Below are 20,299 nucleotides of genomic sequence, written 5' to 3' on the forward strand. Positions count from 1 at the left end.
AATGTAGTAGTGAATTTCTGAACTTCCCACATCACATTATTATATAGAAAAGTTACTGCTTTGTTCATTCTAACATAATTAAAAGACTATTTTTGGTCAGTGGAGGATGTGAACTGTACTAGTAGGAAAAAAATGGCACATATGACATTTTCTCTTATCTCTTTTATTTGTATAAGAAGAACTGTTTCTCATCCAGTACAACTATAACACTTTCTGCCTGCCTTTCTACAGCAATTTCTAAATATAAATATCAATTATAAATATAATTATCATCTGCAAAGTATTTTCCGATCATATATATTTATCCTCAACACCTATTGTACAAAACAAGAAACTGAGGCAGAGAGGTTAAGTGATTTGTTTTAATGCCACAGCAACTTGTTGTGAGAACTTGCATTTGAATCCAGGAGTTGCTGTTTCCCAGGCCTATCTTTAGGTCATGATGCCCATCCAGACCACCCATCTTTTCTGAGACCCTGTTTCCCAAGCAGTTTTATGCAACTTTTGCACCAGGAAGAGGTGTGATAAGGTGCTAGCCATGTCAGAGGAAGTGACAGAGCAACTACTTCAATATAAAAAGAAAGCATCAAGAGAAATTAAGATTGCCTCTGGAAAAGAGACAGGGGGCTTATAGGGACTGGGATCGGATTAAATAAATATAGGAGAAAGATTTGGGGAAGAGGATTTACTGGGAAATAAAATTGACTCACAACTCAAAAATAGCACAATGTCTGCAGTCCCAAAATTGGATGGGAGGAATAGGATGAGCAGCAGTCAGGCTTTCCTTCCCTATCACAGGGAGCATTTTTCTTGGTTATAAAGCATGAGAACCTATGTTTCTAAGAGATAAACAGTAAAGTACTACAGGTAACAGTATCCAGTGACAAAGAACAAGGGGTGATAATACAGATACTGGGTAAAATGAAACATACACTAAGTCCTTTTTGTAAGTTGATGACTAGAGGTTCAGAATATCTTTTTTCCAGAGTAGAGAAATAAGATCCTCCTAGACAGTAAAACCTGAAAAACCTGGGGCACTGCTGGGGAACCATTGAAAGACTTGCCAGAAACAGACAGGAGTGGAAGAGCTTCATTGCTGCTGTAAACGCCAGAGGCATCATGGGAACATGATGATGATGATGAGACAGTAAAAGGGTTTAGCGTTTTTTGCTGGTGGGACAGGGTCAAGTCTGGGTAATGTAACTCAAACGGTATCCGTTCTTAACCATGATTGGAAGGCTATCTAACAAAGAAAAGAGGGATTCTATATAAGCAGCAGCAGCCCACATTGCTAGTTCAATAATAACTTGGTTACAAAGAAAGCGTCAAGAGAGGGATAAGGTGATGCATACACCATAAAGAGTAGGATAGTTGCTATTAGGGCCCTTCACTGATGTATTAAGCACTACCCCTATTTTTACCTTCCCAGTTTTTTGTTATCAAATGGATAGCTGTGTTTGTCTGTATCCACAGAAAAAACGAGGAGTCCGGCGGCACCTTAAAGACTAACAAATTTATTTGGGCATAAGTTTTTGTGGGTAAAAAACCCACTTCTTCAGGTGCATGGAGTGAAAATGACAGAAACAGGTATAATATATATTGGCACATGAAGAGAAGGGAATCATAGAATCATAGAATCATAGAATATCAGGGTTGGAAGGGACCCCAGAAGGTCATCTAGTCCAACCCCCTGCTCAAAGCAGGACCAATTCCCAGTTAAAGGGAGTTACCTTACAAGCGGAGAACCAATGTTGAAGACCAGTTTAGTCAAGGTGGATGTCAGCATTTTGTTATATGTTGTAGTCTGCCACTGAAGAGGAAAACTTGTCATTGAGACAGCAAAAATAAATGTTTTAGTATTGAATGGGGAAACCTTAAAATTAATTGAGAGTCATTATTAAAGTGAGATGGATACCAAATCACAGTGAGTTCCTACACAGGAAAAGATTATTGGACAAAGTAGAAGTGGCATTTTCACCAATACAGCGAGTAGCAGAACTTGCACTCAGAGTGCTCTTATGAGTATGTCTAACATAAAAAAAGACAACCTTGCTTGGCTGAAAAAAACTTGTTTGTTTTGCGTATTTGATGCTTTGTTAGACTGAGTACCTGATTCACATTTCACCAATGATATTAGCTTCATTACTTCATGGCTATGGGTAGAGAGTGACTTTGACCCAAACCCTGTTTATGGAGCAGAAGTGTAGCTCCAGGAGCAATTCAGGAAAGGAACTGTGCATCTGAGACTGCCAGTTGCATCCCTCATTTCCCCTCACTGTGGGAGCCTTTGGGGGTACTAATTTACTCAAATCTATAACAGCAAATTACAATACCTCCCTTGCCAGCTCATGTGCTGGTCACTGCACATAGGGACACTCTCCTTCAACCTAATGGGGAGAATGGGGAGAAGCAGGCACACAGTGTCAGCTGACTCCTGTACTCCTAAACCAAGGTTAGAGTAGACAATGCAGGGTGCAAATGGAGGAGAGTGTCTTATTCTTCTTTTCGTGCCTTTGTGGGCATATACACTAAGACAATTGAGTCCTACTTGTTCATAACTTCAGACAGGTTAAGGATGCTGTATTGGGATTTAAGTTATTGTTGTTCTTTGGATTCAATCCATCACTATGCATAATGTGGCCAGCTCAAACTCTTGCCAATAAAGTTGTTAAACCCCACCAAACCATCACACATACTCTTTATACACACAGAAAACATGCTTTGTCTTACACAGAGCTCTACTGACCCCAGGTATAATATGTAGGACCAGAAAGAAAGAATGAATATTAATGCTGAATTTGTAAGCAAAGACCAGGATCATCAATGCATTCCCGCTCCTTGAGAAAGGAATAATATAGGAAAGTCTTTTGGTTTTCTTCGGTGACAATGATCTCATAGTAATCTATTTCTGTAATATGTCAATTTTTTTTCAAAATATTTTTGAGTTGATTTCCTTTCAGTATCTAACTCATATGCTTCACGTAGCTATAATATGCTATGTGATTCTGGCTGTTTTTCACCGCAGAAGAACCTGCACCTAGAGGTGAGAAAGGGAGTCACGGCATGTGAGCCTCTCACAGGGAGGCAGATATTCTGTGTGTGCTCATTCCTTATGAATATGCTGAGTTTGTGTGTTTCCAGGCCCTGCTTCTGAACTACAAACCCACATGCCAGCCAACCTGCAATATGAGAGGAATTGGTATCATGGAGGAGAATATTTGAGGTAGGAGATTAGGCCTTTATCTGTTGCTACTTTTCTTGGCTGGGAGCTTCTTCCAGCTGCATCCTCTGAAATACCAACCCCCTCCCACATACCATATGCCCAGGTTTCCACTACTGCTGCCCCAACTAAGGACTTTCTTTAGGCCCTTCCTTCTTGAAGTTACTTCTGTCCCAAATGAAAATTACCTATCAGTTACTTCCCCCATCCACTCCATCTTCCCCACACCTCACCTAACTGCTTCATGCTGCCTACTGCTCCCTTCTCCGTTTCAACTGGCTTCATATTGTATCCAGGGCCTTAGTCAGTGGCGGCAGCTGCAGGATAGTATAGTTTTGCTGTTTTATTTATACATTTTGTAAAAATATAAAAGAATATACCATTATTATCATAAGCATGAGGTGATGCGTTTGTGTGAATAAACGATTATGCAGGAGGGAAGCCCAAATGTATGTATCTGTAAGGGCCCTGCTTGTGCTTAAACCAGCCCACAGGAAAATGTTAGGTGTTCTGTTAGCACTCTTCTTAAAACACTGAAATCTTTCTGCATCTGGCATTATGTTAGAAGACCTCAGCAACAGACATTAATGGAATCCTAACTGTTCCAGTCTCACAAAGTGTGGCACACCAGTTTTAGTCCAAGAATGTCTCATAAGAAATATTTACTGATAGAATTTCAGTTGTTTTGCTGAGATTGTTAACGCTTGTTTGTCTATTTTAAAAAAAATAACTAAATTATCATAATTAGGGTCCTATAAAATATTTCTCTGTGCCTGAAGTTAGCTTGGAGTATCACAATTAATCTACAATTACATTTTCAATGTCAGCATAATTAAAATGTACAGTACTAGAATATGCAATTTCCCCCAGATTGTATCTTCATTTGTCATAATATATAGTTAATAATAATAACAATTTATACATATGTACCATTTATTCTTCTAGCTGGGAGAATTATGAATGCATTTAACTTATATTGTAATACCATATCCTAACATTTTTTTCCTCATTGTCACTCTTAAAGACTATTTCTAGCTCACTAATTTATGTAGTTGGGCAAGTTTAACTAATTTAATAATCATTCATTTCCTTTTCATCCCCTTCCCTCACTTATCTCTTTGCCTTTACCCTAGCTCTCCGCATTCCTCCTGTTGTAAATAACTGTTTTCCTCTGATATCTCCCCAAATTCGCTAAAATCTGTCATTGCCATACTTTAAAACCCTTCCTTAACACTGACTCTTACCACTCTCTAGCCTTCTTTCTCAGCTGAGTCTCTGAGTGAGTACAACAGCATTCTCTTTTCTAACAATGTTGTATAGTACTTCAGCTATAGGTTGCCGTCTTGTAAGGAGGTGAGTTGGTGAACTTACCTCATGTAAAATTGTAGGGGCCTAAGTGTATTTAATTATGTATTTAATGCATCATATATAACACATATTAGCTAGTGATATATAAGCAAGTTCATAACCAATACAATGAGTGGCTTGGAAATTACCTTTTTGGGAAGGCGTGTGAACCACAGCCATTTGGGTTAGTTAAGATTTGGCTTACCCTGTATCTTATTATTCAACTCTTGAAATGTCCCTGATATTTGGATACAGAGCTAGGAGGAAGTTACAGCAAAAAATCACAATGATCCATCCAAATATAATCAGCTTTCTTCTCCATGACCTACCTTCATACATCTCAGATTGCCTCCGACCCTGATTCTATTGCTACTTTACCTAGCTATTAATTTTTATGTATTTAGTAGTAGTAGTACAAAGTTAGTGTCCATTATTGGACTCTCTGAGTCAGGATTTTCCCCTTTTTAAGCACCACCAGAACTACATTTTGCAATTTACAATTAACATTCAAGCAACTCACAGATCCATGAATCCTGCAACAAACAAGATGAGCAAAATGATGATGCATGTGTGTTTGTTTCAGACTTTTTCTTCAACAGCCCATGCTGTAGACAGTAGTGATTAGGAAATCATATCAATAGCATTCTAAAAGCAAGGAACAGGGAAATCCCCAAAATGCCCCCTCACCAGAACTTTTACTCAGCTCACAGTCAGAAAAGGCTTCTGGGAATTTGACAGCATGTTCGGATGTAGCTACAATCCAACTCAAATCATTACTACAGGCAAATACAAAAGTGACCTATTGCCTGGGTATCAAGAAGAAGCCTCAAGCAACTGCCAGACTGCTGTTCTGTTTCTGCATGAGAATGAAATTTTAACAGGGGAGTTGTAAAAGGTTAAAAACTGTGGCTTCCCAGGAGCTGCCATAGCTCATGTTGTTTTCCCCAGTCCTGGCCCCACAACGAATGTGTAAATCCAGACCTCATGGAAATAAGTTCCAGCAATGGCAAAAAGAACAGAAGAGTGTATAGTAGAGCTGTGGATATGGGAAAAGGGTAGAAGGGGGTGTAGGGAAGAGGCTACAAAGATATACTCTATACAACTCTATACAACTGCTAATATATATTTATGCCTGTATCTGTAATTTTCACTCCATGCATCTGAAGAAGTGGTTTTTTTTACCCATGAAAGCTTATGCCCAAATAAATCTATTAGTCTTTAAGGTGCCACTGGACTCCTCGATGTTTTTATGGATACAGACTAACACGGATACCGCTCTGATACTAATATTTTTTGTTGCCCTTCTCTGCATCTTTTCCAATTCTAATATATGCTTTCTGAGATGTGGCAAAAAGCACTGCATGCAGTATTCAAGACGTGGCTGTACCATGGATTTATATGGTGGCATTATCATATTTTCTGTCTTATTATGTATCCCTTTCCTAATGGTTCCTAACCAGTGCTTAATTTGTGTCAAGGCTGAGCTCCAGCACCTCTTGGCTTGGCAGTTCATAGCCCTGGCATATCTGGGCTTGCTGCATCAGTTATGAATATAAAAAATTGCTTGAGCCCTGACACCTCTTCCGTTACAAATTAAGCACTGTTCCTAAAATTCTGTTAGCTTTTTTGACTGCCACTGCACATCGAGTAGATGTTTTCAGAGAACTATCCACAGTGACTCCATGATCTCTTTCTTGAGTGGTTACAGTTAATTTAGACCCCATCATATTGTATGAATAATTAGGGTTATTTTTTCCAATGTGCATTACTTTGCACTTATCAACACTGAATTTCATCTGCCATTTTGTTGCCCAGTCACACAGTTTAGTGAGAACCCTTTGTAACTCTTCGCAGTCAGCTTTGGACTTAGCTATCTTGAATAATTTTAAATCATCTGCAAATTTTGCCACCTCACTCGTCACCCCCTTTTCCAGATCATTTATTAATATGAATTTAATATACTGTAGATTATTACATTTGCAGAATATCCAATTTATTACTTCCAAAAGCTGCTAATTGCTTCTTTGCTGAGCTTTATAAATGCATGGGTGGTTAAAAGTTAAAGTAATAAAGTTATTTGGTGCAGGGAAATTTTGGCAGGAAGAAAAATAATTATACAGTTGAAAGAGCTATTGTACCTATTGCATTTGCTGCTTTTCTGCTTTCTTCTTTATAAGAATCAGAACAGGAAATTTGCTGAAATTATTTTATGTAAGAAAAGATAAAGAAAATATCACAGACAAACCAAATCAAATCCAATATTAGGATCTAACAAACAGGATTTACCAGCATATGAAAAATTAGAACAGCAAAGTCAAATGTATTTCTGCTATGTAAGTAAGGTGTCATCTCTGTATTGGACAATAACATCAGTTTTAGTTGCAATGTAGAAAAATATGAGACCATTTTGGGAATGTTTCTGTTTGGTAGCATTTTTAATCTCATCCTTTTTTATTCCAAACAGAACAGAAAGCACAACATGTTCATACAAATATTAAATTCAAGGTCTTTCAAGGGTTACATACATTTTTATATTATTAAGATTAAGTTGCCTCTAACTCTGATATAATATCCATATTTCTTGGAAGAACTACAGATTTCAGAGAAATCAATTTACTAATAGCACCCAAAATAGCTTGGTTACTTGTATCTTTTAAGCAATGCCAAACTATATTTACTGATACTGTACTAGCTTTAGTGCACCTTACCTTTCACAACAGCTTGAAATAATGAATTGATTTTAACCTATAAGTAATATTTTAGACTAAATGTTAATTTCATTAGATAGGCCTAGATAGGGTTTCCAAAGAATGTGATTTTTAAAAGGGTAGAGCATTCAAAACATGCACACATCCCATGTCTTACTTTGGGGCTAGCTCTGAAGGATCACATATGCAGGGAGCCATGGTTTTAATGTTTAAACCATTCAAAAACCGAGGGTGTTATGCACCATGTGATGAGCATACGCCCATGTGAATGGGGCCTGATATAAACTTAATTTTCTTTAGCTTAAATGGGAATTATAGTAACGACCTAAGGCAGCTTTGTCTCTCACCCTTATTGCTGAGAGCAAGGCAACCTTTCGCCCAGTTAAGCCCCAAACAGTTAGTTTTCCAATTCCTTGTTAGTAAACGGGCAATAGAGAGTTGTAAAGAGGCCTTGAAGTGTATTTTAAGAAATGGTGAAAGGATGTGTAAGCAGTACATGTAGGTGAGAAACAATGATAATTCTTTGGGCTATATGTCACATCGAGGAACATGTCAAGGCCTAACAAAGTGTGAGCCATTTCTGGAACACACACTGCTTGCAGTTGTAATGACAGATATTATAAAATAACTTCCAATTGAAAGGGATTTTTCAAACTGACCAAGGTTTAAGCTTGTCCAATCTTGACAAGGACTGCACCATGCTACTGGAGTCCAAGACAAGTGATGCCCTGATTTGCTTGGAAGACCATTAAGGAAGTGCCATAGATAGAACAAGCTAGAATCACAACCTGAAATGTTAAGGTAAATGTGGAAGATGATGTGTTCTCCTTGGGCCACCACGAAACCAAGAAAAGCTGAGACTGCTACTTTCCAATGTTGGTCCTATGGAAAAAGGAGAGTCTGACCAGCCAAATGCCCAGAGAGAGCTACTGGCATGAGGTACCCATCAGAGACACCACCACCTATCCCCTGAATTCCAGTCCTGACTCTCATACCCATCTGTCTCTGAAGCTTATGCAAGCTGAAGAGTGAACTTTTTTCCCCTCTCTGTCCCTGAAGCAACCTTTTTCTCATTTTTGTTACTGTGTGGGGACATTCACCTCCAATTATTATTTCTCCACAACATTTTTTGAGGTGTGAATGAGAGAGCACATGTGAGTATTTCAATGACTATGTGTGTAGAAATTTATATTAGAAAGGCACCATTAATCATTCCTAGCCCAACTTCTAAGAGAATCCCACCTTAAATCACACTGTGTCCCCTAGGTTATAAAAAATGTCAGTGGAACCATTCTACTCTATAGAGAGGAAGCAAAAATTGCTGACTGGTCTATATCAAAAGTAGGGAAAATAGACTGGGAAGGGATCTAACTGTGTAGTCACTAGGTACATGGAACTTCGGAGGAGTATAAATACCTCTTCAAAGGTTGAGAGATAAAATGACCACTGCCTTACTTTCCTGGGGTTAGTATTTGTATGAACTGTATGTGCGACATTAATCTCATGGTTTCATTATTGGCTGTATCTATTTAATAACATGATTATCTAGTGACACAATTCAATATTATTGTTTATTCAGTGATTGACTGACTTAATTCCAATTGTAACCTTGATTTGATCCTTGTACATTCTAATTCTTAGTTAGTAAAAATTTAAAACAGTTAGCCTTAGAGAGCAGTTCAATTGATTTTCAGTTTGTTTATTAATTTGCAATGAACCCATAAAAGCATAAAAATTTATTTTTCTTTCATATTTGCAGTTGGGCCAGTAGCTATGAGAACAAAAATAACGTAGCCAAAGTATCTGAAAGCCATTTGGCTCTGTTTCTGAATTAATACCTCATCCCTCACAACCAAGAGCCACATGAGACATCTCAAAGGTAGCCAAGATGTGTCCCCACCTCCCACTTCTACTCTGGCCAACAGAGCAGAACTACTGCAGACAAGAGCACAAATTTCACCTTTTAATGGGCTGTAACAGATTCTTCTCTGGCACGCAGTCCCTGCAAGCATTTTGCGTCAGCCAGAACAACGCTGGGAACTCCCAACCTGGGGCCAGAAATCAATACTGCCCACTGAACACAAACTCTGGCTGAGAGAACTACCTAACATTAACTCTTAGGAGACTGGATTGTCTTAAGATGTTTTGCACCTTCAGGCCAGGCCAGTTGTCTGGGGTGGGGGTAAGTGGGTAACAGGAAAAGAAAGATATGTGGCCAGTGTAGGAAAGGCTGGGTCCTCCTTATCCATTCTGTTTTACTTTTCATTTTCCTACATCACAGCAAAGCCAGCAGGAGGCAATTGATTCAATGCAGCAGCAGTGGCAGTCTAATTGAAATGGCTCCAGACTGAAGCCCTGGGATAATGTGGAAAGTAAACAGCCCTATTGTTTGGAGAAGGGAGGGGCTTATCTAAAAGACAGAGCAATAATTCAACAAGAGGGCTGAAGAGAAGGGAGACAGGTGACAATGGTGTCCGTGGGAAGGGATGGGGTAGACAGGTGCTGAGTACAGCTGGGTTACCTTTTTCGGCTGAAACTTCATTTTGGCAAAAAATGCTGTTTTGGCATCACTCAATTGTTTTGTGAATTTGAGTTAGTTTTACTGAATTGCATAAAAAATAAAAATCCAAAATAATTTTAAAAAATGAAATGTTTCAATTTTTTCCTTCAGAATGACTTTTCATTTTCAAATTTCCTTTAATTTTACTTTAAAATCAAAAACATTTAAAATTTTAAAATTTTGTCACAATAGTGTCTCATTCTACCCAAAACTGTTTTTTTCTATTTTGTTGCAATTTGAGAAAACCAAGCATCCCTTATTCACACATCTTCAGTGCTGAGTTAACTCTGCTCCTGTCCCTTGATTTAGAATCCTAAAGATCACTATATTCGTCTTGAGGATCCTAAAAGGTTAATGCTTATTAAAGCCTTTTTAGCACATAGCATGTTTTCAGTCAGTAATTTCTTAACAGCAGCAGCAGAGAGACAGAGAGAGATAAATCATTGAACTAAATATAAGGGTAGAGGCAGTCCTCGACTTCAAGACGTTTTGGAATGGACACCCTCATTTGACTTACGACAATGGATTTTGACTTTATGATGCTCAGTCCTGCAATGCAGTCTATTGCAGTTCTGAGTTACAACGTTTTGACTTACGACACAATTTTCAGGAACCAATTGTGTTGCAAGTCCAAGGACTGCTGGTACTTCCTGTTTAAAATAGCAAAGCGCGGCTATTCAGAGCACCAGAAATTAGTGATGGAAAAATCTATTAGATCATCTAGCTCATCCCTCTGCCAGTGCAGGAATGTTCCTTACTTAGCATAAATCCTCCACTTCAGCTTTAAATGAGTCAGGCAAATGGGGTTACTGCTACTACTACACCTGGAAGACTATTTTCTCCTTATATGAAAGTCTTATAGGATTTGGTAGGTATTAAACTAATAGTTTTGCATTGAACTGTAACAGAAATGACTGAAGAACATCATAGTTTAATTCAAATTGATATCCTCACTGTAGGCGTCTTGAACAATCCTATAGAATTCTACTGTAGGAATGCCACTTTGTATGAAATTAATATATGATCCAAAACATTTACAGTAAAGTTCTGCAAGGTTTATAGGACTTTTCCATTAAGACACAGTCTAATGTGTTTCACTATAAGTAATAGTTCCTAATATTCATGATACACTTCACAATGTTAAATTTAATTCCATTGTCCCTTATACCTTCCAGTTTTTACCTGTTATTCATGTGGGGTCTGGGAGGGAATCACTCTTGCAAAATGTTTCAGAAATTATTTTTCCTCTACAGTCTACTGTAAAAGGATGTGTTCTTGCACTCTTGGTCCAAAATTAACACTAGCACTGAAGTATGTAGCTATTTTGACCTCTCACGCATAGGAACCATAGCTTAACAGCACTTAATGAGGAAGGAAACCATAGTTTAAGAATAAAAATGAGGATAAAATGGTGTCAGAATGAATGACAAATCAATGTTGCTCTTTTCTAGATCCAATATAACACATTAATAATGTTTGGGGTTGCTAACAAACTTGGGCCTAAACCCATCAGAAAACAGAGAGAATGATCTGGCTGTAGAACTGTTGCCACAAAGGAAACATACAAAATGGGAAGTGGAATTAATATGGCTATGCACACTTTAAATGTGTGAGTTCACAAGGCTTTGAGGAACTCATTGCAGTAGTTTCAATTCAAAGAATGTTAGCACCCTCTGAGCTCCTCTTCTGCTGAATATGTTTAATAGACCAGTTCTATTCAACCCCCAGGTAAAATTGACAGCATCAAATTTACCCATTTGATTACCCAATTATGAGAGCGCCTTACCTGTTGACATATTCTGCAGTCCCAGAGGTTTTCAACTAGTCTGTCCATCTGTTGCCATGAGAATGCTAGTTGGTTTACTCTCACATCAGCCTTTTTGGTGTAAAGGAGGACCCTGCTTCACTTTTAAATTGATGAATCTTTCCCTCCCTTAGTGCTGTTCAACTTTAGGGATAGATGGTACATGTGCTCACAAAAAGATTGTTCTTCATGGTATAAATGGAAACCTTGATAGGGTAAGTGCAAACCTACCTTCTCATCCTCTAAAGGACTTATTGTGTGAAACAGGCTTTTCAGCTGAATGGAAAATTAGATAAAAGGCTTTTAGAACCTCTACAGAAGACACAACAGGTAAAATGTAGACAGACTCTGGGGAAGGTTTTGAGTTGTTAAGAAGGCCACATGACTATGAAGGAGTTTGGATCTGTGGTCAAAATATGGATGAACCTTCTTGTGTCCATGGGCTGAGATTTACGTCCTTAATGAAACTGGAAACAGAGTGGATTTTGTTCCCAGCATTTCACACAATTCTAGGAGAAAAATATATTTTGAAGAACATTACTGAGAGATTGTATAGGTGTCCAGAACATAAAAAGCTCAATGTTTACCCACTGTTACTACGGAGAAGTATTTGTCGTATCACAGTACTTTCCATTCCAACTAAAGGAACAACTGTGATATTCCAGATACCACTTCATGGTCACTCAGGAAAACTGATTTTTTTTTAAATCTAGTAGTTAATTTTGTGTTACTAATGTCTTAATTAATTTGGAAGGTCTAACGGTGTCGCAATATGTGAACAAGGGTTGCACAGGCTTCTCCCCACAGCTTTGCCAATACACTTGCCTCCTGACCTGAAACACTTCTCCTATTCTACTTCTGGGTCTATTTACCTAAATGGAGATTCACCCATTTATACCAGCAGAGAATTTTACCTGGCTTTTTAAAGTCAGCTTATTTACAGCTTTCCTTCAGAGTCTTCAATAATTAGGCTATAAAACAGAAAGCATTCCAACTACATAACTCTAATATTGTCTTTGTTAATAACAGAATCAGAGACTTAATTTCTTTGTTCCCATGCTCCCCCGTCCCCACCTTTCAGAAATGAACTTTGTTTACAAAGGAAATTCAGTGAGGACCATTTGAAAATAAATCTTTTTTTTTCTATTGAAAGAGATAACAAACACAATCAAGAGAAATATCGAAGTGTGTGTGTGGAGGGAAGAATCCTGTAGCTCTCTGCAAAGCTTTTCTATATATCATCAGTAGCATGCTAGCCGGTTCAAAAGGGTAATAGGTCTCAGTGCAGAAATTTTCTCATAAAAAGATGGTACTTGGTTGGGTCCAATAAGGAAATCTTTTTTTTTCCCACACAGCAGCCCATGACCTTCACAAGAAAATGCTCCAATATGAACCAGCTGCTTTGATAACAGAATACAAGCCTCCAAGGATTACAGCAGTGCTTTCTGGGAAAGAAAACTGTTGCCTTGTTCAGAATTCAATCAAAACCTGAATGTACTGAGTAAAAAAATAAACCAAGGTCATCATTATTCCTTCTCATTGTGATTTGGCTTTCCTTCAAACTGCATATTCTGTATATCTGAAATAGCAGCAACGCCTCCATTAACTGAGATCTCCAACATTTAAATCAAAGTATCTTTCAGAATAAAAGGCCGAAATGTCAAAATTCCAATAACCCTTAAATTCTTTCAATTCCCTAAACTGTCTGAAAGCTGAAGAGTCTCTTACATGGATAATGTCTTTAAACTCCCAAACAAACACACACCAAAACAACTATCTTAGAATTTGGCACATGACTATGCAACCAGACACTGAGGCACCTCAGTGGTTTACTGTGTATTCAAGGTCAAATGTGAAATCAGTCACTGTTTTTTTCCCGACAAATAATAATAATATTTTTTACATTTCATAAACTAAAGCATGACAAACCAATCTCAGGGATGGGGGGACATAACATCTCTGCTTATTGAAGGCAAAAGTTTTCTTTTCTTTTTCTCTCTTCTCCCCCCCCCACCCTTCTTTTTAGGTTTTTATATTAGGAATATCTCTTTGCTGTTTTTAGTAGATGATTACTGGAGTGCTAGAGGATTGGAATGAGATCTTTCTCATCTCTCAGCTGGAAGAGTACAGTGTTTTACTTATTGGTAAAGAGATCTTTTCTCCCAATTGTTTGTCAGAACTTGGAGTCAAATAGCTAAGACAAACATATAAAGTTTTGAACTGCCTTCTCATCTCACTCATACAGTACGGCAATCTTTTAGTTTCATGTGGTTCATTGTCCCAGTAGTTCTCCGGTCATCCATACAGCCTTTCAACAAAAGCAGGGTGGGCAAGACTTCATGTATCAAAAACAATGTAGACCCTGTTTATGTACAGCAGAGCTTTGAAATATATAAGCATGGAGTTATTTTTTAGCTTTGTTCCCATTTTGATTTTTTTAAAAAAAATAAAATCAAGCACAAACTAACACAATCCCTCTTAACACCCTCTCCCCACTCCAACCTCTTACAGTCCATATCCTCTGCTGTCAAAGAAATTCTGCTGATTTACATCAGCTGAAGATGAGACCCTTTAGGAGCAAAAACTAAAAAATGTTCAGTTAAGCAATCAAAATTAAGCTTGCATGTCCAACCTTAATTCGGTCTTCTTGTGCATTTGCATTACAGGATACAGAAACATATACTGTTTACCAAATAATATCCCCTTTTTTCCTACAACAATAGATAGACCTATGTAGCATCTTGCATTACTGTTTGAAATAATCTGTTCTTCCCTCAGGCAGAAATGGCCTGACACAAGTGATATGTATGAGCTGAAGAGAGACTTATTATTTCTGTAGCAAATAATCAGAAATAGAAGGGACTGAAAAAGATCCCAAATTTTGTAATCATAATGCTCTAAAAGCTATTCAATATATTAAAATGGCTCTTCTATCAAAGCAAGAGAGATTTTGATTAACTCCTCCTTCAACGCCAGCTCTTTCCTTCCAAACATGTGGTTAAGAATTTTGTTATTTGTTACACATGTGGCAAGTATCTTGGAACACTGGGCTTTAAAAGCACTTGAAACTAATACTTGACGACAGAATGAAAGCCATAAGTATTTCCCATCTCCTCTGTTCCATGTGTTTTTCCTCGAAGGTTAATGAATATGTTCTCTAGTATAGCCCAGCTGGCAAGCAGTTATTAAACACCACAGTCTGCTAACCTTTTCTTTTTCCTCTCCACTAAGCACACTCTTCACTAAGGTAAGGCTGCTTAAAATTCTTGGTGCTGTTCTGCTTACTCTAACATTGATACAGCATTACCACAAGTGGAGTCTTCTGAATAACTCTGTGATGATATGAAGTTATGCTAAATTTACTGAGAAGTCTTTTTCCGTGGTTAACTACAACACAGCACAGTGGTTATCCTTCTATATGACTATTAGACTTTGGGGTGCCATTTAATTGAAAAAGCACTGTAAAAAAACCCAACAAGTCAACCTTTTCAAATCACAGATCCTTGGTTTGCAATCCATTTATTGGTAGAATTCAAGCTGAGTTTGTTTATCTGGTAATCACTGATAACAAATGTAGAAACCTAATCCTGCTCCCAGTGACAACCATTTATAAATGTGGAGTCTCTTTGGATAATTCTGAATCTCAAATGATTTTACTCTTGATACTAATGCTGTTGGTCTGGGGTTAATCTCCTTCATAAATATTGTACCTTTACAATTCTACCTCATGAAATAATCCTACATATTTGACTCAGTCAGTAACGTAATCATACCTTTACACCAAAAATAATGGGCCAAATTCTCAGCCCCGTCAGTTTCATTCCCTTTTGTGCTGCCTGAGCTCCACTCACCTACAGTAATCCTCACCTGGCTAATGGCCCTTAAGGAACTACAGCCTGTTATAAATTAGGGCAACCCCTACCCTTCTCCGAATTACATAGAAACCAGGGCATCTTAAGAGTCAGGGAACTATTATTCGCTATTTTGATCGTTTAGGGCAAAATCCTGAGCCTGGCCCAAAACCTGAGTTTCTGGCTCAGGTGATGGGCAGATGTACAGGACAACTGGGGAGGCATCCTTCCCCACAGCTGCATGGATGAGGAGAATGGGCAGAGGAGTGAGTAAGAGAGAGCGAGAAAGAGAAGATCCTCTGTTCTTTCCTCAAGTCCAATATACCCTGCTCTGACCTGCCACCTACCACACCAAATCCCCTTTTGTACACTAATTCCTCTGCAAGGGTAGCTCCTTGTGATCATAAAGGTAAGGGCAGGAGTTGCTCCTTATGACACACGTACAATATCAAATATTGTACTGAGAATTCATTATAATATTAGATTATGTTCAGGTTATACTTGTCCAAATCCATGAAGCGAAGGAAGTTTCATGGATGTAACTGTAGGCAAAATCTGGCCCCACTGCTTTCAATGTGATTGCATGTGTATGACTGAGAAAAGAATTGGGCCTGTTCTGGTATAGAAAGGTATACAGTGATTGGTATTAATGTCCCTGAGAGATGGAGGATTCTAAAATGAAGGTTAAAGTAATCTAAGCTTTTTTTTTTAAAAAAAATAAGTCTGTTATACCTGATTTTCTCCATCACTTTGTTATTATTTATAGATCACTCACTTAACACTGTGCTTAACACTGTACAGATGTATAAGGAGAGACAGTCCCTGTCCCAAGGAGGTTTCAATATAGTTCAAACACAGACAAAACAATCAGACAAAGAATACCCAAGGTGACAGTAACAAGCTCAAGATGGGGAAGGAATACTGGAGACTTTGCAAAGGTCACTCTGGAAAGATTTCAAAGAAAAGTGTCTAAAGGAGGGATCTCAGGAGGAAGACAGAAGCCATCTGGTGCAGGAGAAGGGAGAGAGAGCTCCAAATGGAAAGAGGAGAAAAGAGAAGAGTAAGAAAGATGTGATAAGGGAGGAGCTTTTTAAAAAGAGAAAGGAAAGAGGGAAAGAGAAAGAAGAGAGCAAAGCTATGTGCAAGTTTGTTACAGCACTGAGAGTTAGGACAAAAAGCTTGCTACCTGGTGTATAAAGAGAGCGGACACCAGTGAAGGGATTCAAAGAGACGAATGATCTGTTCAGTGCAATGGAAGAGCATAAGAAATTTAGGAACATTATGTTGGACACACTTTGTAACAACTGTAATATACTGTGGACGTCTTTTCTTTTTACTTGAATATAACAAAAAAGGGCCTCGACAAAATCCTAAAAAGAAGTCAAAGTTAAGAAACCTCTAGCCCTGTTAAAGGGGCAAATACAAAGTGACAGGACCACAGAGACATGGTACTTTAAACGTCTCCGGTTCTCAGCAGATACCACACAGCCGCGTATCTGAGGCTACCAGTTTATCCCAGTACTTAGAAGGGGAAATACCCCTGGGTAGCTCTGTGGCACAAGTAAGCACATGACTTTTTCAATGGCTTCTGACATGAACGCTCCACCTGATAAAAAAAACCTCCAGTCTCTTATTCGTATTTTTCGAAAGTGGCACAACCTCCAGATTTGGGTCTCTTTCATTTACTGCATTCTTGGGGTGAAAGTGTACCCCCATATTCACAGAGAGGAGACCAGCCACACAAATCTCCATCTCCTCCTAAGCAGGAGGTCCATATTGTGGAGCTGACAGGAACTCAGCAGCCTGGGGAGGGGAGTGCATGGGATACGGGGGATGTACATTGTCCCCTCTCCTCCCCAACAGAGCTTAGACATAAAAAATAACAGTGGGTGGAGCTGTATTATCTCTTCCACACAGCTGTCCCATGCAGCCCTGCCACCTTGAAGGGATAATTGGAGGTGAACTCCACAATGGGCTCCCCACAGAGATGCCCCCTCCCACGAATACCATTCTATATGTTGTTTCATGGATATAGGGCAATCTGCCCTATATCTGATGTACAGAGGTTGACGAAGGTCATTATTATTTTATTTCTGATAGAGTTCCCTGAATACATTTAGGTGCTTTACACATAAATAGAAGAGACAAAGTTTCTGTCTCAGGACCTTACAATCCGGTCCAGCACCTGCCAATGCAGGATTTTCCCTACAGCACTAGATGTAATACTGGATCTACCCTTGTCCAAGTGTCTCAAAAGATACAGCTATCTATTTAAAGCCAAGAATGTTATTTATTGCCAAGAAGCAGAACCAGACTTAGCCTTCAACAAAAGCAGTGCACAAAAAGACCCTCACTTGTCATAAATGTCAAAAACTGAATTGAATTTTAAGCTATCTTTCCTGTCAAACATGATAAAAGTCTAACACTACATTTGAGAAACTTCATCAGACTTAAGTGAGAAGCAACTGTATGGTTCAGTATAGGCAATGGAATCACTTCAAACTGGCAAGACAAAAGCAGGAGAGTTCTGGTAACGGTTCAGGCGTGGGTCTGAGGTGAGGGCAGAGCTCAGAAGGTATACCACACAGAAGAAGTGAGAACTGCAAAATAGGTCTGACCAGATTTCTAACAATGGCACTTCACTTATTTCTTGTACATTTTTTTCCCCTTTAAACCACCTTTCATTCTTTTACTCATCATCCTTTTTAATTTCCTCTTTTTGTTCAAGTGAAAGGACAGCCTTTAAATGAATAAACAAACCTGACAGAAAAGGTGCCGGTTCTCTGCTCCTACTAGAAAAAAGCAGAACACAGCTCAGCTGCTGCTCACTTTGAGTAAAGCTGGCACCTCCACCCCCTCAGTTAGTTGTGATCAGCTACTTTAATAATAATGAGAGGAGATCTCACACTGTATATGTTAATTTAGGGCAGTGAAACAGTTTATGCCATTAAAGTTCAAAGCAACTGATTAGTTCTCTGATGTGGTGCCAGATTATTAAAACAATAATGAAAAAGCTTCTTTTTTTCTGATACTGGTCTGTTTCCTTCAAAAAATCGTATTAAGTAGTGAAACTCTGGAAAGAAATGTATTTATTTTTATTTCCATGACAGCGGTATTGAATTTTTGGAATACTTCTTTCAATATAAAGAGTTTATAGTTTTTTTATTTTTTACAAAAAAGTTAAACATACAAGACTACTCCTTTTTTCCCATTACTCTGCTTTTTCATAGTTGGAAAGTAAACATTGAAAAATGCATGCTGTTAGCATGCTGTGCAGCATTAGCAGATTACGTCAAAGTGAGTATAGTGTAAAAGTATTTCAGTCTGTTCATACTTACAACAGTCTTCCACTTCCTCATACCAAAGCATGTGAGCAGAAATGAAATCTCAAGGCAAAACAACAACAAAATATTTCTTGGCAAAGTATGTTTCAACTTTACTGCTCCAATAATTTTTGCAGAGTTTTGCTTGTGTCTGGATAATGATGATTATGTCCCAAGAAGCCACACCAACTTTAAAAAAAACAACTCTTCAGTATACTCTTTAGTTTTGGTGTAAAAATAACTGCTTCTAAGATCTGGAGCCTGTAGGGGGGAAAATAAGCGATCCTGACTTCCAGTGAGCCGACATAATAACTAATGCCAAAGTTCTGTGGAGGCCCCGAGATGTTTCAAATTCCAGGACCTGCGCAGAAGCAAATAACTATGCTTCCCTCAAAACAAGTTGGTTTCCCATAATAGGACAGCTTATGAACTCTACATATAAGGCTCTGCTTCCAGGATGGCAAGTGGAACGGATTTAAATGATGTCTAACAGCTTTCCAAGTAACATCCACAGCAGTACAGAACAGTGGATACAGTCCTGCTCTCCATTCCACTGCAATATATACCCTGTAGAATAGATTTTGTTTCAGCAATAAACACACACAGATTGGAAGGTTTTGTAGGTTACATAATTTTCTTCCCTATTTGGGGGATTATTAGAGATTCTGGTTTATCAGTGTCTAACCTCATTTTCAGTTTATAGTTTGGAAATTTAAGGGTCTCCTAAAAAGTGTTTTAAATTGTGATTGTATCAATTTGAGCAGAAATTGTGGTTTTATGTAGAAACTATTTGTTTCTTAAAGAATTCTCAGAGCTTGCATTTAACCTTTCTATGCATGAAAAAAAAAAGCCAAATGCCACTCAGACTGCTGTTATACACAACCAAAAAATGACCCATAAAGGGCACAAACAGGAAATTATATGGACTGTAACTCAGAGAACAGCATTAACGGGTCATGAATTACGTTGTAAATCCATTCAAAGGAACCTGGTCATTTTCTGCTTTTGTTCAGAGTTTATTTTTTAGAATGTATTCTGGAAAAAATGCAATAGATATTTTATTGTTTAATTTAGTTTAAGTGGAAGACTGGAATCTTAAGTTATGATGAATACAAAAGTATGACATTTTTGGATTATCTATCCAAAGTTACACATAGACAAAGAAGATAATAAATCCTTAAGAAACTTTGTTTTCAAAACTAAGACACAGCCAACCTTTACAACAACTGGAATAGTCTGCTCTGATAGCTACATAAATGCCCAGGAGAGCCTGGATGTACAGGACATGTAAACAGACACCAAAGGATTAATTTGCAACTCACAGGAACCGAAAGTCATGAACTGATGTTGAAAATAATCTGAAGCAGAGCACCAGTGGCAGCCTGACAGCAGCAGCAATTTGAGGATTTGACAGGGAAGAAGGCTGGGGAAACTAGAGCCGTAAATCCAGGAATTGCTTTTTTATGCAAAGCCTTTCCTTTAAAAT

At 38.2% G+C, this 20,299-nt stretch overlaps 1 protein-coding gene across 1 annotated transcript in view; it reads right to left on the reverse strand.

Moving 5' to 3' along the window:
* Positions 1-19,112, reverse strand: part of DMD (dystrophin) — a gene marked incomplete at both ends in the record, with an annotated part of 1,846,964 nt that extends 1,827,852 nt beyond the window's left edge. Inside the window, one exon of the mRNA XM_084636024.1 lies at positions 18,829-19,112. Within this exon, the coding sequence (XP_084492150.1) occupies positions 18,829-18,859 (31 nt within the window). The remainder of the gene's footprint in view (positions 1-18,828) is intronic.
* Between the last annotated feature and the right edge of the window lie 1,187 nt (positions 19,113-20,299).

The sequence above is a fragment of the Lepidochelys olivacea genome (genome assembly GCF_965140295.1).
Source record: "Lepidochelys olivacea isolate rLepOli2 genome assembly, chromosome: 1".
In the NCBI taxonomy this organism is placed as follows: domain Eukaryota; kingdom Metazoa; phylum Chordata; order Testudines; family Cheloniidae; genus Lepidochelys; species Lepidochelys olivacea.